Genomic DNA, 16,982 nt, shown 5'->3' with positions numbered 1-16,982 from the left:
AGTACATTTGATGCTCTTTTACATACTAAGTCTCTTTTATCCAGTACCAAATGTTATAATTTTCAACCCTCGGAGCATCTCTTAAGCCTAAATTTTAATTCAAACGCACAGGATGAAGAACCTGATACCCTTACATTTTAAATTATTATAATGTTCTTACGTTTATAAAGTTTTTTTAGTTCATTTTTAGTCTGTTTTATTTTTGTAATTTTTTTGTTTTTATAGAATAAATTTTATTTTTTTGAAAATTAATTGTTTTATTTGTTTGGTTAAAAAATATGTTTTCAAAAACTGTTTCAAATTTCAGTAATAACAGCTTGATATAACATTTGAAAGAAATTTGAATCTATTACAATTTATTACAATTTTGTAACCAATTCTAGTACATCTGCCTTACATCAAAAGCACAACGCTGTCTGTGAGTATATTGTCAAATTCAAGGTCATAAATGGTAGACAACCTTTTTTTTTAGTTTTTCTTGTATATAAATCTTTCCAGTTCTAAGATATTATTTAAAAGTTTTATTGTAAAAAAATTAACAGTGTTTTAAGTATGACAGTCATAAAGGGACAAAAAACCTACTTTATTAAACCTGGCTCCACACAAGGTTCAGATACTGAATCGTTGCAGTGAGTTGATAATAATATTTCTAACTTTTCTCAAAATGATATGTTAATATTGATGATAACGTTTTATTTTAGTTTGAGTAGTGCTCCAGCAAGTGATACTGAATCACTAAACAACGAAAATATCGAAAGACCTGTAAGGACACATCCATTTAAATATTTACTTACAGAGGAACCAACTCTCTATAAAAAGTCATTTGGAAGAAGAAAACTGAGACGCTATCAGAACAGTTGTATAAAAAATAAATAGTTAGGTTCGATTTAAAGCTTCGCTTATTTTAGGATGTGTTTTGCAAACTTTACAGGAAGAAGATGACAGTGCTTCAGTTATTGTGTTTGAATCAAATAAAAGTCCACTTACGAGGCTTTTAGAAGACGATATTGCTATTGAGTTTTGGAATAAATTTATTGAGAAATCAGAAGAAGAACAAGAGAATATTTTGAATTCACTGTCAGTGAAAACAGAATTGAAATCTAAAATTTCTGATAATGGAAACAATAATGAAATAAGAGGTTGGATTTCATCTAAAACAAAAAGAACATTCAAATTAAAGAAGAACCTTTCCCTTGAAGCTATTAAAAATTATGAGGATGATATGCTCAAATTCTTTTTAAATTCCCCATTTGATGTATATGTAAAAGTTCCATTAACAAGTTTTGATAGGTTGTTACTGAGAGCAATAGCAAGATATCATGGTTTGCAGACCAAAAGTGGGGATATATATATATTTTTTTATTAATACAATTATGTTTGTAATTTTTATTTTAGCTGTTAATTCTACAAATGCAGAGGAAAAACCATCAGTTGAAATATTTAACATCAAAGAAGACTGGGTGAGAGCAAATTGCTTCTTAACTGAGTTTATTCAACAATTGAGATAAAATTGTTTTTTTTTATAAATGTATATTTACTCTTTCTTGAATATTTTTAATTGTATTTGTTAGTTGTATACATACCTATATATGTATAAAATACTGGGTGTAATTTTTATTTAGGTACATAATTTTATGTATTGTAGGAGAACTGAAAATATATATTAGCTTGTATTTATGCTATCAACTTGCTACAGTTGTAGTAAGTAAAAGCATCGATGTTAAATTATTTGAAGATTTTATTTAAATTTTTGTTTATAAATGCTTTTTGATGTTGCTTTTAATGAAATAAACTGCTGAAAATGTCCTGTAAAGGTCTCAGGTGTATTTGATAAACAATACTAAACAATAAATTATAAGCGTGTAATTTATTAATTATTATTGATATAATCTGTATTTATAAAATGCCCTTTAAAAATAAAATCAACTAAAAAGATTAATTTGTTTATTTCACCTTTATATATATATATAATCTCTAGAAGTAAACATGTTGGTCAGTAAGTAAAAAACAGTTTGTTCCTTAAAAAATAGTCTTTGAATAGAAAATATATTTTTTAATTTGATTAAACCTCGTAAAAGGTGAAATGGGTTAAGTAACAATGAGAAAGTTTAAATAATGAGCTCCTCGCGCATGTGTAATTCGGAAAACGGAATATGTTATGCCGCAAACAAACGTATAGAAAGTACTTTCACTGTGGCGCGATTTTCGTATATTGTTTCTCTGATTAAATGTTTTCGATTATCAGTCACATTTCATTCTATCTACGGTGTCGTATGTAACCCTTAAGTAAATTTGAAATGGCCTCCCAGTCTACCTCAGCTATGGAAAAAATCGGCATCATTTGTACTTTTATTGTAGGATTTTACTTAATTCGATTTTTATTAAAGTTTCTATATTTAAACTTTTTCGCACCAACATTAAAAATAAACGCTGTTAAATTAAATAATAGTGTAGGAAAATGGGCTGGTGAGTTTTTTACATTAAATTCATTTTGCAATTTGTTTTTATATTTTTTTTTCAAAAATAAATAACGCTTAAAAAATAAGCCCGTAAAATTGTTATTGCACATCTAATCTTCTTGATTTGATGTCTTTTTTTTGTTCAATTATTTAAAATAAATCATTTAATGCTGCTTTTCCACAGATAATGTTTTACTTAAAATCTGTTTAACTAATATACCAAATTAACGCTATAGAGAAAAAAAAATATGCTATAGGACTTTTGTGCCTCATTTAAATTTTAAAAACTTCAATTCAATTCAAATTTCTTTGCACTATATATTCAAGGTAGATATACGTAACGAGGGTTTTTAGCTTATCAGCAATTTATGGCTTGCGATAAACGAATCGCGCTTGCTTAAACAAAAAAAATATATATAGTTAATAAAAAATGATTATTGTTATATTGAATTTTTTTTAATTAGATTTTTTTTAGTTGTAACAGGTGCTACAGATGGAATAGGCAAGGCTTATGCCGAAGCATTGGCAAAGAGAAAACTGAATATTGTTTTGATAAGTAGAACACAATGCAAGTTGGATGCAGTTGCTCAGGACATTCAAACTAAATATACCATTGAAACGAAAACAATTCAAGCAGATTTTACAAAAAATATTAACGAAATCTATCATGTAATCGATAAGCAGCTTCATGGTTTGGATATTGGTGTGCTCATAAACAATATCGGGATGAGCTATCCATACCCAGAATACTTCCTAGAACTTAAAAACAAAGATGAAATTTACGATAATATTATTAAATGTAACATTTTGTCCGTTACAAATATGTGCAAAATTGTTTTGCCTGGTATGGTTGAAAGAGGCCGAGGCGTTATTATTAACATTTCTTCAATGGCATCGTTAATACCAAGTCCGTTATTAAGCGTTTATTCAGCTTCTAAATCGTTTATTAACAAATTTACGGAAGATTTGGAAACAGAGTATAGCAGATGTGGTGTTACAATTCAATGCCTTTTTCCAGGATATGTTGCTAGCAATATGTCCAAAATTAAGACTTCGACTTGGATGGCGCCTGCTCCATCCAAATACGTTGAACAAGCTATAAGAAGTTTGGGTATTAGAAGTAGAACTACCGGATACTTCCCACATACTTTGTTATTAGGCGTGATAACCTTTTTGGATGCGATTTCTCCAATGTTATCGAGATGGATTAATACTAAAATAATGTTAAACATTAGAGCAAGGGCTTTAAGACGACAAACTCTTTAAGTATTGTAAATATATAATAGTAATAATATTTTCCTATTTATTGTACGAATTTGTTTTTATTTTCCTTAGAAAAGTTTAAATTAAAACTCCGATACTCCTCAATATATTTAATCCACAATTAGATAAATTTCCGTAATATTAGAAAGGGGTGTCCCAAATTAGATTTTATAAAAAATATATTTACTGTTTATTTTGAGCAGAGAAATAGAAATTTTGAGCCACTTTGTATTTTGATGATATCTTGTGGTATTTTGTCTATCGATTTCTTCGTTATGCAACCATATATGCAGATGGGTGAAGTAGCGGTGAAAATGATCAGTTAGTTATTCTATGGATGGCCGATTCAATTTGGGGTTGAGGGTTGAGGCACTTCAGGGGTTGTTTGAACGCTTTATATTCAAACCGTACCCCCTATCGTAACTCATTCTTTCTCTACATTATATTTAGATAAATAGTGAAAGGGATAGAATCATAGAATATAATCTGTCCATTTGCAAGCCTGTGGCGAGCCTCTAAAGTACAAATTGATTGTAAAAATAGTGATTTGATAATGGATATATGGTTATAGTTGCCGGAAAAAATATATTGAGAGCATAAGTTGAAATTTTGTTTATATATTTGCTTATATAATATGTAAATAAATACCAGGGTAATATTTATATCCTCTTAAGGCATAAAGAACATGATTTGGTAGGGTCTAAAGTAGTGCAGTTAATAGTAATATCATGAATAAAAACAACGCTTGGTGGTTAATAACATTATAAATTGAGTGTTACAGAAGAGTTAGGCGCCAGGATTTGAACGTATTACAGGTAAACGAGTAGTACAAACATTATGATTTCAATTGCGCCAAAAATAGATGGAAGTCCAGAAGAAGACTTGGTAAATTCACCCGAAGATCGTAATAAGAAGAAACGCGAGAGTAAAAGAAAAAGATCTCCGTCTCCTCCATCAAAATTAGGTAAAAGAAAAAGTGGAAGATGCCCAATCATAGGCAAAAAGGGTAGCAAAGATGACGAGGAAGACTTAACCAAAGATATGGAAGATCCTGTTCCTGAGCCCAATATTGTTGAAGTGATTCCTTCTCCAAATAGTCAGCCAGTTGCTAAAAAAGATCATGAGTTACAACCCCTGAAAGGGGGGTCTATTACGGAACTTGAGGAAGGAGAGGAAAACTCTCAGACAGGAAAAACTAGTGAAAGCAATGTGCAGGATGAGGGACAAGAAGATAACGTGACAGAACAAACTCATCATATTATAATTCCTTCATATTCAGCCTGGTTTGATTATAACTCCATCCATGAAATCGAGAAAAGAGCTATGCCAGAATTTTTTAACAGTAAAAATAAGTCAAAAACGCCTGAAATATATCTTGCTTACAGGTAATATTCTGATAAGATTTTATGGTTACCAGTCCTCTTTAATTAATTCAAGCATTTTCTTCCAGAAATTTTATGGTTGATACCTATAGATTAAATCCAACTGAGTACATAACTAGCACAGCTTGCAGGCGAAATTTGGCTGGAGATGTTTGTGCTATAATGAGAGTTCATTCATTCCTAGAACAATGGGGTCTTATAAATTACCAGGTGGATACTGATTCAAGACCGACTGCAATGGGACCACCACCTACTTCGCATTTCCATATCCTCTCGGATACTCCATCTGGTTTACAGCCTGTAAATCCACCTAAAACGCCACAACCTAGCGCAGCTAAAAGTTTACTTGACCTGGACAAACCTCAAGAAACGAGAAAACTAGAAGCTCCTGAACCGTTGGCCAGTTTTGGCTTAAAACTAGATCAGTATGCCAAGAAACCAGCTATTCTCAGGAATAAAAATGCTGCTTCTTTAACTCGCGATTGGACAGAACAAGAAACACTTCTTTTGCTTGAAGGTAATATGGAAATATCTTTTTTTTGCCAGTTGCAATATTTATATGTTAATAGGTCTGGAAATGTATAAAGATGATTGGAACAAAGTTTGTGAACATGTGGGTTCTAGAACCCAGGATGAATGTATTTTACATTTTCTGAGACTACCAATTGAAGATCCATATTTGGAAGATCCAGAAGCAGGAGGTGCTCTTGGTCCATTAGCTTATCAACCCATTCCATTTAGTAAGGCTGGAAACCCAATCATGTCAACAGTAGCTTTCTTGGCTTCTATTGTTGACCCTAGAGTTGCTGCAGCAGCAGCAAAATCTGCTATGCGTGAATTTGCTACTATTAAAGATGAAGGTAGGGATATGTAATTTCTTATAAAAGCCCTTCTTAAATATTAGTTTCTTAAATAGTTCCCGCAGCTGTAATGGACGCCCACTTAAAAAATGTGGAGGCTGCATCTGCAGAGGGTAAATATGACCCAGCAGCTAATTTAGCCCTATCAGGAATAGCTGGAACTGTGCCTGAAAAGGAGGATGAAGAAAGGTTGAAGAAGGAAGACAAAGATTGTGACAAGTCTGTTGAAGCACAGAAGAAATCTGCAGAAAACAAAGATGAAAAGGTAGACAAAATGTACATCAAGTGTAAAAAATCACTGGAAAGTGACTGTGTTTTGAAAAATAAGGAAGGTTTTTCATATAAAAAATTTATTAATAATAACTTTCTAGGGAAATGTCAAATCGAAAAAAATTATCTGTAAAACCTCTATTTTTGAAAAAGCAACCACCTGATTTTTTTCCCTCATATATGCACGCGGAAACTACTATTTTAGTGTTAAATAAATAAACTTACTGGGATTAATGACTTTAGGTTAAGACTGAACCTGAGGGTGAAAAAGACGAGAAAATGCATAGCGGGGATGTTAAACCAGAGAAGGCAATAAAAGACAGCGAAATGCAAAGCGCAGCAGCCGCAGCGTTGGCGTCCGCGGCTATAAAAGCTAAACATTTGGCGGCGGTAGAAGAGAGAAAAATCAAATCTCTCGTCGCTCTGTTGGTAGAGACACAAATGAAAAAATTAGAAATCAAATTGCGCCATTTCGAGGAATTGGAAACGACAATGGAGAGGGAGAGAGAAGGTCTGGAGTACCAAAGGCAGCAGTTGATCACAGAGAGGCAACAGTTCCATTTAGAGCAGCTTAAAGCTGCGGAATTTAGGGCGAGACAACAAGCCCATCAAAGGTAAACTTTATAATTTGCAGAAGAGTAATGAGTCTCTATTTATTGTTTGTACTTTGATTATACTGGGTAATTAAAAATTATTGAAATAGTTGGCTCAATGTATTGCCAACTATTCCGATCATTGTTGATCGCTCTATACTTTTTTTAAAATTTTACTATGAAAATATCACAAGTAGTAATTTTTTGCTCTCTAATTTTAATCTCTATTATTTTGTAATTTTAGATTACAAGTAGATCAAGGACAGTGGTCGGGTCAACAAGTGCCATCATCAGGACAAAGTGATGGTTCTAATTCAAGCGACACTGGTGCCAGTACTACTCCGACTCCCCCATCGCCTCAAGCATCAGCAGTCTCCTCCCCTCAAGCACAACCCCATCACCATATTGATTAATATATTTATTTATCATAATAGTAATGTACAAGACATTATTCTTAGTTACTTTACCAATGGCATTTTACCATCTCATATATCATATTTGTTTCAACTAATAAAATATCAGGAGACATAAGTGTCAGCGCTTGATAACATCAAAGTTACTTAAAAATTGGTACATATGCTTTATTGAGAAATTTAAAAAAAAATTAAAATAAGTGAAAATTTCTTCTCAAATATTTTAGATTCAGGGACGCCACTTTTTTACTTTTTTTATTATTCGAACTTTTTGTTTACTCTTTGTATCAAAGGAATTTTATCTTTAATTTATTTTGATGAAAAAGAAATATGGAAATATATATTATGTTTTGTCTGAACTAAATACTTTTTATCTCTAAAAGAAAATTGTTTTATTTGTGCTACCTCCATCATCTTAATGGAAAAATATATACGTACCTACCATTTTTTCTTTAATTTTAACACTAATATTTTAGATTTTAAATTATTCCAAATTACTATACACTCAGATAAAAACTGAAACGAATAAATATTCAATATAATATAGAACTTCTCTAATCCATTATCCAGTACTACAGAACGCAGAACGTCATCAGATTCTCTCGTGTTAATACTTGGTAACTCGGGACTGTGGGGATGTCACTCTCCAAAGTAGCATGTCTATTATGACGTTATTTTTTCGGTTATACTGTATTACCCTTGTATTACGAAGTCATACTATCTCCTGCAGGATTTCTGTTACGTATCTGAAGTCTATTATGGGTAATAATATAACGGTAATTTTACAATCTACGGATTCTAGCTATAAAACCCTATGAAACCTGGATACTTTATTCCATAGAATATGAATATTATATGGAATGACTTAGCTAGATAATAATCTCCGTTATTTATTTTACTAGCGCCTAGCATAAAATAATTAACTAGGTGCCTAGTGCCCCTTTTATTATTAATGTTGATAATAATAGGGGAGAGACCCATAGGAACTCTGGGGGGGCCATTTTGAACTCCTAAGTTATGTATCTGTTTATAAAGAATGGTTAATATTTCATTATTCGTTCTTACTTATTTTTATTTAAAAAAGTGCTAATAATTTCATAATTTGTGATAATTTTTTTGGGGGAAAATGTATGTATTCTATGGGTAATTAAAAAATAGAGGCTCTTTGGCTAGACACAGTGGTGACCTCTATGACATATCTCCACAATTGGATTCAATATGGCTTCAATAACAAAGTAGTCGGCGATTTGTTTTGGAAAAATGTCGACCCTTTCAGTTATAAAAGTACCAAAGAAATGAAATCGGTTTATTAGATACTTTTCCGAAAGTTAGTGCTTAAATTATTAAAAAAAGTGCAACTTAGGGTAGTACTTACAGCACCATGTCATGCCAAGCCCATCATTACTTCCCGACAATTAAAGTGATTTTGTATTTACTTCTTTATCCCTTGGTATATGCAAATCCAGTGGGTAGGTATCTCAACTTATTGTAAATTAGACTATGTATTTTCGGTACGTATTTTTTAGATGAATACATTGATAAAGACCTAAATATAACCATCGAAGTGCTAAAATATGACAACCCTACAAACTTACCCTTAGGTGAGAATGTTACAATTATTTGCAAAACCAAATGGATGTCTAGTAAAATGTTGTGGACTTTTAATGATAAGAATGTTTCTGATCAGGAGGGGTAAGTGTTGCCAAAATTTATTACAAAATAAGTTATATTTTAATTGTACAGGGTGAGTCTTAAATAAGTGCAAATATCTTGTGCAAGGTTGGTAGATTTCCATAAAATAAAAAATATATTTTCTCTTTGCCGTTTTTAAAATAAGTCCAAAATAGCCCAGTTATTTTACTTTGAACATAAAAGAAGTCGTTTATTTTCTAAAATAAATAAATTTTTTAAGCCTAAATTTTGAGAGCCACTGGATTTTGGTTTTTAATTTAACTGGAATTTAATTTTTAAAGGTTAATTTTAAGAACCACTGCATTTTTTCTCTTGTCGTTCTTTTGATTTAAATTTAATCTGCTGCTCTTGTTAAATGTATTATCAAGATATTTTTTTTGAAAAATACAGATATGTATTTTCAATTTATCTTCACGAAAAAACGTGTTTCTTGGGTCCAAATATACCTACCACCCCTAAAAATGTTTTTATTTATTTAAGACTTACCCTGTAACTAGAAAATAGCAAGTTTTTATTATTTTATTAAATTGCGTGGCCCATTTTAGATTTATATGTGAAATGGAAAGTGAAAATATAAACAAAGAAACGGGCAATAAGTTTGAAGTTTCAATTTTACATGTTCTAAATATTAATTTTGATCATGTAGGCAAATATGTTTGTCATGTAGCTGATAAAAACGAAAGCGATATGGACTTGAATATGATCATACTTAATGTTACAAAAGCTGCTAAAATTATAGAAATATCTGCACCAGTCTACACGACTATTCATAATACTACTTATTTGACTTGTTTAATCCAAGGATACCCCATAGAATTAATCAGCTGGTACAAGGATGGCAACAATTTACCTAGTGACATGTGGAGCAACGTTTTTATTAATAAAACTTTGACCAATTCAACTTTGACTATTGAAGTAACAAAAAAAGATAACGGCACTTATACCTGTGTTGCCGGAACACAAATTAATGTAGTTAATGCCTCTACTGCTATATTAGTATTGGATAAACCAGAAGTAAAAATTGATGTTATTAAACCTATAGGTACCAATAAAATATTTTTAAATTGGACTGTTAATGATGGAAACAGCCCTGACAAGCTTAAATATTTTGTTCAATATAAGTCTGATAATGACACCCAATGGTTGTTTTATAGATCAGATATAAATAATACTAAGAATAATTTGACATTTAATGTAGAAAAAAGTAATTCGTTCTATACAGTTATTATAAAGGCCATGAATCCTCAGGGTGAAAGTGCTCCTGCTATTAGTAGTCCTATTAAAATGCTGGATGAGGAGCCTATATTCACCCCAGAAGTGACTGTTACTGGAGTGACGTCAAGTAGCATAACAATAAAATGGAGCATGCCCCCAAACAAATTCCGCGATCACATCCATTATTACGATCTTATTCTCAAGCCTTACAATTCATCTCCTAAACTGCAGGCTAGCCAGCCTGCTGGGGACAGTCTTTATATGTTTTCCGACTTAGATTCAGCTACAACTTACAGTTTTCAAGTAGCGGCATGTAGCGATTACAGCCGAGAATGTGGCCCGTGGTCTGAAATTGTTAATGGAACTACTATGGACGGCATTTCAGGACCACCATCAAATGCCTCTGTCGAATGTAGATTTGACAATATAAGTCACAAAAATTTTGTTTATGTCTCCTGGGGTCCCCCAACTGAGTCTCACGGAATAATTCAGTCTTACAACGTGAACTTAGAGGGAAGTGCTGCATATATAAATGAACAAGGAGTCTTGGAGCACATTACATGGGGACCTAAAGTGACGAGCACTAGTGAAAAAACGTTAAATACGCGATTTTACAATGTGTCAGCTAACACTAATTATACAGTTAGAATATCGGGGGTTACCAGATTAAGAAAAAATGGACACGAGGTCACATTATCTTGTACTATGCCACCTACCTTGCCGGATAAACAAAAAATATCCAGAATACACTGGCAGAAAATGGAAGAACAGGGCAAGTGGTTGTTTAAGTTGATAATGCCAAGAATATCTGAACGGAATGGACCGATATGTTGCTACAGAATCTATTTAGTTAGAATGGAGGATCAACAAAAACTGTCAGAGTTGCCAACCCCTGAAGACCTTACTATAGTTTCATACCAAGAAGCACACAGGACTCCAAGAGGAGGAGCTTATGTTGCAGAAATGTTTCCAAGGTTTGAATATTTTTATTTTTTTGCATAACACCTTATATAATACTGATCATGTTCAAAATTTATTTTTTATTACACTCTTTCCTAACACTGGAAGGCAACATTAAGGTCATTTGTTTGTAGCACAACATTCCACCAAGAAATATTTCTTGGTGACGACCAAATGTTCAACTCCTCAAACACTGAATGTGATGAATGTATTGGTTTACGACCTTACAACACACCCAGAGTAGATAAAGACAGAAAATTAAACAAAAGTATTTCTAACAGGGTCAGAAGGGATGATATTCTTAGTGATCCGTTACCACCTTATGATGGAAACTTAGATATCAATAGCAATTATACTGGTTTTGTCGAAATTATTGGTAATTCTTTTTAATAATTTTTGATCTAATTTTCTTTTTTATTCATTAAATTAATATGTTGTAGTGCATGCTAATTCGGATCCTCTGTACATGGCAGCATACAGCAGTTATTTAGATATGATGAATCCAGGTCCAGAAGTATTAACAGCTCCACAAGCTGAAACTCTGAGTCTCGTTTTTCAAGTTCTGTGTGGTCTGATGGTAGTTATTTTGCTGCTTCTTGGCGTCCTCTGTATTCTTCATCAATATACTAAACAAGCCCATGCTCAAGCTGTTGAAATGATCACGTTTAGAACATCATTGCGAAATCTGCGCGGCCGTCAAAGACTTGTCTCCCTAAATCCACCTGATATGACTCCTCTGAATAAAGCAGATTTAGTCTCAGCATATATAGAGCATCACAGGGATTCAGATTATGGATTTCAGCAAGAGTTTGAGTTGCTACCGGATCGGTTTTCAGATCGAACGACTAGAGCATCAGACAGCAAGGAAAATATATATAAAAATCGTTATCCAGATATTAAAGCTTATGATCAGACGAGAGTGAAGTTGTCACAGATTGACAGCGTTGCTGGGTCAGATTACATCAACGCCAATTATGTCATGGGTTACAAGGAACGAAAAAAATTCATTTGTGCTCAGGGCCCAATGGATACCTATGTAAACGATTTCTGGCGAATGATTTGGGAACAACATCTGGAAATGATTCTTATGTTAACTAATCTAGAAGAATACAGCAAAACTAAGTGTGCAAAATACTGGCCCGACAAAACCGACGGCGACAAGATATTTGGAAAAATCACTGTAACACACATACAAGAAATCCGCTATTCTGACTATATTGTACGAGATTTAAGGGTCTGCAAAATCGGAAACAGTAAAGAACTTGAAGAACGCCGAATAAGGCAGTATCATTATCTGGTTTGGAAGGACTTCATGGCCCCTGAACATCCAAACGGAATCATTAAATTTATTAAACGAGTTAACGAAGCCTACTCTATAGAAAAAGGTTGCATCTTGGTTCATTGCAGTGCTGGCGTCGGTCGAACCGGAACCCTGGTAGCGCTGGATTGTTTGCTTCAGCAATTAAACGAAGAAGGAGAAGTTTCCATTTTTAATACCATTTGTGATTTGCGACACCAAAGAAATTTCCTTGTTCAGTCCTTGGTAAGTATTCAGATCTTAGATTGAAATATAAGTCCTATACAAGCTACTCTTTAATACCATAAATATATTTTTTAAATATGGCATAAATCTCTATGTAAATATTTTTTTATTTGTAAGTCATTTTATTATATCAAAAATTAATGGTTTTCCTAACATTTCTACACCCTTAGAGCACCGGCAAACACCGGCAAAATCGGTGCCGGTTCCGGCAGTGAAATAGATTGAAATATAAATAAATTAGCTCCTTTACATATACTTCGGTCCGGTAAAATCACAGATTAAGTATACTATATGTATACAGATAAAAATCTTATCCCTAATTCGTGGTACGAAAATTGTTTTTTATGTCGATGTGCAAACGAGTAAAATTTCCTGTGCGCAAAAATAAACTCGCGTCAATAACAATAAACAGCGTAACAGAGAGATATCGCTAAACCGAATAGCGTGCATGGACGTTAATAGGGCCAGGTGTTATTTCCTTTACGTGAGGTGGTATTAGAGAACAACGGCATACGGTCGAGTCGGCCGCTGCTGGCACGTATACGTAGACGTAAAGAATCTTTTTCATGTATAAAAAATAAAAAATATAAGAAATGCGCATGCGTACGTAAACATTTACGTGTTTGTAGGCCGACTCGACCGTATGCCGTTGTTCTCTATTAACTCTCTTCATTTATAGTTATCGGATCGGAAAGAATGATTGATGATCAATCTGAAATGCGTCGCGTCCGCTATTTAAACTTAACCTAACTTTGAATTTAAAACTTTGAAATTGTTTTGTTAACTAGGTATTTTAAAACTAAAGGGCTAAAGTGCTTATTCACAGTGCTTTATTGTTCAACGTCTGCCAGTGGGTTTAAGGCAACAAGCAACAAATTCTCTTAGAAGGGCTAAGTCGTCATCTGCTGTAAACCTAAGCCTCTTTATAGGTTCTTTAATATTGGAAGAGGTGGAATCCATATTTTGGGGCATATTTATTTAATTAAAATTTATCCCTTAATTAATACTTAAATATTAAATTACCTAATAAAACTGAAGTAATAATTCAAAACAATTCAAACATAACCTAAAATAAAAGATCTCGCCGGCCGGCCCCGGTTGTCAAATTGTCAAATACCCGCACATGCCCATTTAAGCAATTTTTAAACGTTATTTAGAAATAGCGCTTAGTGTAATTGATCCGCAAATTACGTCAGGCGGTAACGTTATTAGCGGGCGTTGCGTTAAAAATTGACTCGCGCATATCGTAACCATGATAAGGTACGCGTAAATACTGCATGACGCTATTCGGTTTTCCGATATCTCTCTAATAACTGTGCGGTCAGGCGCTGTGCACAATTTTAGAGGCCATAAGTGGGCGTGCTATGTGCGCAAACTAGTAACTTAACCAGTGCCCGATTACGAAAATTGGAACCACGAAAAACAATAAAGAAAAAACAAAATTTATAATCTGCATAATCTGTGGTAAAATAGTCGTGGAACTCGTGGACCATCAAATACTATAGAATTAAATACAACTGTCGGAACGTGTGCAAAGCCGGCGTAGCTTAGGCTTGTATTCATGTTTAAAAAATAACTATTTTCGCTTTGGTAGAAAATACATAATGTTATTAACATTAATGTTTCTGAAGGTGGAATTCTCAATATTTTATTATTAAGAGTATTTTAAAATCTGAAAAAATAAGTATAGGGTGTGCCATTTAAAAAAGCGAAAATGTTTTAAAGTATAGTCAAGACATAGATTTATTTTGATCACTCACGAATTACTTAAAATAACTTTTCGCAAATAAAACCTCATGGGCGTGATTCTGGGGTCGAGCAATACTACCTGTTAAAATATTTGCACTTATTTCTCAGACATCCTGTATGTGTTTTTTTCATCTATATAAAACTTCTCTACCAATAATAATGAGTTATATTTTATATTGTTGAAACACTAAAAAACTTTTTTTTTAAATAATATAATAGGAAAACTGCTAGTTTTAGGTATGTAATTACATTTTTCTTTATTCTTAGAAACAATACATTTTTATCTATCGCGCCTTGATGGAAGTAGCACAGTATGGCGATACGGAGATAGCTTTAAACGAACTGAAAACCACTGTTGACAAGATACGCGAAATAAACAAAGACAAGAATAAGTGCAAGCTAGAAGAAGAGTTTGAAAATATCGTGAACGCTTTTGAAGATAGGAAGTCCTGTTCTGTAGCTAGCGGGGAAGAAAACAGGGATAAAAATCGTTCTGAGTCTGTCATACCTTATGACAGAAATCGTGTCATCTTAACTCCTCAGTCAGGAAAAGAACATTCCACTTACATAAACGCCTCGTTTATCGAGGGATACGATAATAGCGAATCTTTTATTATCAGTCAAGACCCTATGGAACAAACCATCCTTGATTTCTGGAGAATGATCTCCGAACAGGGGATCAGCGTCATCGTGATGCTTTCTGAACTTGGCGAAAACAAATGCGCACGCTACTGGCCTGAAGAAGGTACAGAGGCGTGCTACGATCATATTACTGTCAGGTATGCCCAAGCGGAGACCTGTCCTTATTATACGAAAAGGGAGTTCTATGTAAAAGGAAGAGATGAAGAGCACAAAGTTACTCACCTTCAGTATCATGGTTGGCCTACGGTAGATGGAGAGGTATGTTGAATTGATATCTTGTACAGTTGCAACTTAATTTATGGCTTTTGCTTGTAGGTTCCTGAAGTTACTAGAGGTTTAATTGAGCTGGTTGATTATTCCCAAACTGCTGTTATTAAAACTGGCTGCTCTCCTTCTATGGTAGTCCATTGCAATTTGGGAGCAGACAGAAGTTCAATGTTTGTGGGGTTAAGTATTTTGGTGCAACAGCTAAGAACAGAGGGCAGAGTGGATGTTTTTACCGTTACTAGAAAGCTCAGGTCCCAACGCCAGGCTCTTATTAATTCATATGTAAGTACCTTTGAAATCTATGAATAAAAAGACTATGGAAAGAGTATATCATTTATAGTCACGCATTAGAGGCGGAAACGACATATGGCACCCCATTTTTGCTAATTTTGTTTGGCCTTTGAATTCACACATTTGAATTTGATTTGAAATTTTGCCGACTTGTTAGGTTTTTCTGAGTTTGTCTTGTTATTTATTATTCTTCTACAATAATTGGTTTTATTCAGAGCTATTAAAAAGAAAGATATTGAGTCGGCCCTAGATTATATTTTTACACGTTTCATATAAAATTAGAATGACACTGATAAACCAGAATTTAAGCCAGCCATGTTAATCGCCCATCGCGTTTGACCCAAGCTTGTAGATATGCTCCTTCCTTAATTTTTTAATTCAACGTTTCAACGTTCTGGGTCGCCATGTGTATTTTCTTTTTTAGGCACAATATGAGTTCCTGCATAGAGCCATAGTTAATTATGCAGAACTTCATGGCTTGTGTGAATAGGAAAAAAAATCAACCATTTTTTGTGTGCCATATGTTCAAATTGTCATTCCAGAATTAAGCCACGCAGTTTGGCTTCAAAGGATGTCTAGATATTTTTATATGTGCTCCAGTTTTGTATATCATATATCCCTAGTATTTGTAATGAGATTATTCCATTTTCAGAAGATAAAATAACTAATAATGAACAAACTCTACCGCAGAAAACGGGAATCTGTGCTCAACTTTTTTTAACTGCATGTCGGATTACTAATATATTTCAATCTTCACATTCATATCAATATAAATTTATGTTATAGTTGGAGCTTGTAAGTTTTAAAAAAGTATAGCACGTTTTTAGCTGCTCCACCAGCTGTTTTGTTTTGTGATATATATATATATATATATGTAACTCTTTTGTCTTCGCGTTTAATTTGTCGAATAATTAACACTGGACTAAAAATAAATATAGTATTTGTGAAATATTTTATAATCGTGAAGACAGGCTTCCTTCTTTCTTTTATGTGATGAAATTTATATGGTAATAATTTGTATTTTTTGAATCTCGAAACTCTCGAATTGTCTCTCATATCTAGAATGAACTGAAAGGAAAAAATAAGCAATTTATATCAGTTTTGAAACTGATGGTGTGAGAGGTTGTTCAATCTGGTATCAGTAGTGCTTTTTGCCTAGATTTTACTTTTATCAGTGTGTCTTCGTCAGTTTTGTATGTTATTCTTGTATATAAGTTGATATTATTATCTCTAGGTGAAATACAAAATTAAGACTGTAATTTATACGGAATTTATGCAGCTAAGGAATATTTATTTATATTTTTAACTTTAGTTGACTTCTAATTTTTTTATTTCTGATAATAAAAATCGTACACATAATACACCTATAGTTAGTTTTTCATC

The 16,982-nt window shown here is 33.1% G+C and overlaps 4 protein-coding genes across 4 annotated transcripts; all 4 read left to right on the top strand.

The window, feature by feature from the left end:
• The first annotated feature begins 423 nt into the window (after positions 1–423).
• On the top strand, positions 424–1,935 carry LOC115882364 (R3H domain-containing protein 4-like). Its single transcript, XM_030900411.1, has 4 exons — positions 424–629; positions 702–856; positions 909–1,337; positions 1,396–1,935. Exons 1-4 carry the CDS (start codon positions 553–555, stop codon positions 1,506–1,508), a joined length of 774 nt encoding a protein of 257 aa, XP_030756271.1. The 5' UTR covers positions 424–552; the 3' UTR covers positions 1,509–1,935.
• Positions 1,936–2,169: 234 nt separating this feature from the next.
• On the top strand, positions 2,170–3,770 carry LOC115882363 (very-long-chain 3-oxoacyl-CoA reductase). Its single transcript, XM_030900409.1, has 2 exons — positions 2,170–2,466; positions 2,935–3,770. The coding sequence occupies exons 1-2, from the start codon at positions 2,298–2,300 to the stop codon at positions 3,723–3,725; spliced, it is 960 nt and encodes a 319-aa protein (XP_030756269.1). The 5' UTR covers positions 2,170–2,297; the 3' UTR covers positions 3,726–3,770.
• A 260-nt stretch (positions 3,771–4,030) lies between these two features.
• Positions 4,031–7,604, top strand: LOC115882291 (SWI/SNF complex subunit SMARCC2-like). Its single transcript, XM_030900259.1, has 6 exons — positions 4,031–5,107; positions 5,173–5,621; positions 5,674–5,964; positions 6,021–6,229; positions 6,478–6,848; positions 7,072–7,604. The coding sequence occupies exons 1-6, from the start codon at positions 4,560–4,562 to the stop codon at positions 7,238–7,240; spliced, it is 2,037 nt and encodes a 678-aa protein (XP_030756119.1). The 5' UTR covers positions 4,031–4,559; the 3' UTR covers positions 7,241–7,604.
• An 848-nt stretch (positions 7,605–8,452) lies between these two features.
• LOC115882203 (tyrosine-protein phosphatase 69D) lies at positions 8,453–16,722 on the top strand. The gene is made up of 8 exons (XM_030900106.1): positions 8,453–8,709; positions 8,767–8,932; positions 9,478–11,121; positions 11,242–11,483; positions 11,548–12,650; positions 14,667–15,299; positions 15,357–15,590; positions 16,024–16,722. The coding sequence occupies exons 1-8, from the start codon at positions 8,622–8,624 to the stop codon at positions 16,087–16,089; spliced, it is 4,176 nt and encodes a 1,391-aa protein (XP_030755966.1). The 5' UTR covers positions 8,453–8,621; the 3' UTR covers positions 16,090–16,722.
• The last annotated feature ends 260 nt before the right edge of the window (positions 16,723–16,982 follow it).

Source organism: Sitophilus oryzae, unplaced genomic scaffold (assembly GCF_002938485.1).
Source record: "Sitophilus oryzae breed Bouriz unplaced genomic scaffold, Soryzae_2.0 scaffold_177_pilon_pilon, whole genome shotgun sequence".
In the NCBI taxonomy this organism is placed as follows: Eukaryota; Metazoa; Arthropoda; class Insecta; order Coleoptera; family Curculionidae; genus Sitophilus; species Sitophilus oryzae.
Note: the sequence above shows the minus strand (reverse complement) of the source record. Positions and strands in the feature narration are given on the sequence as shown.

What these genes read in the sequence shown, in the direction of transcription:
- LOC115882291 (XM_030900259.1), top strand. Translation starts at nt 4,560, where the DNA reads ATGATTTCAATTGCGCCAAAAATAGATGGAAGTCCAGAAGAAGACTTG. An exon ending in GAAATATATCTTGCTTACAG is followed by an intron (nt 5,108 to 5,172) that starts GTAATATTCTGA and finishes ATTTTCTTCCAG; the next exon opens with AAATTTTATGGTTGATACCT. An exon ending in AGACAACAAGCCCATCAAAG is followed by an intron (nt 6,849 to 7,071) that starts GTAAACTTTATA and finishes TTGTAATTTTAG; the next exon opens with ATTACAAGTAGATCAAGGAC.
- LOC115882203 (XM_030900106.1), top strand. Translation starts at nt 8,622, where the DNA reads ATGTCATGCCAAGCCCATCATTACTTCCCGACAATTAAAGTGATTTTG. An exon ending in AATGTTTCTGATCAGGAGGG is followed by an intron (nt 8,933 to 9,477) that starts GTAAGTGTTGCC and finishes GGCCCATTTTAG; the next exon opens with ATTTATATGTGAAATGGAAA. An exon ending in GTTGCAGAAATGTTTCCAAG is followed by an intron (nt 11,122 to 11,241) that starts GTTTGAATATTT and finishes ATTTGTTTGTAG; the next exon opens with CACAACATTCCACCAAGAAA.
- LOC115882363 (XM_030900409.1), top strand. Translation starts at nt 2,298, where the DNA reads ATGGCCTCCCAGTCTACCTCAGCTATGGAAAAAATCGGCATCATTTGT. An exon ending in TAGTGTAGGAAAATGGGCTG is followed by an intron (nt 2,467 to 2,934) that starts GTGAGTTTTTTA and finishes GATTTTTTTTAG; the next exon opens with TTGTAACAGGTGCTACAGAT.
- LOC115882364 (XM_030900411.1), top strand. Translation starts at nt 553, where the DNA reads ATGACAGTCATAAAGGGACAAAAAACCTACTTTATTAAACCTGGCTCC. An exon ending in TCAGATACTGAATCGTTGCA is followed by an intron (nt 630 to 701) that starts GTGAGTTGATAA and finishes GTTTTATTTTAG; the next exon opens with TTTGAGTAGTGCTCCAGCAA. An exon ending in ACTGAGACGCTATCAGAACA is followed by an intron (nt 857 to 908) that starts GTTGTATAAAAA and finishes CGCTTATTTTAG; the next exon opens with GATGTGTTTTGCAAACTTTA.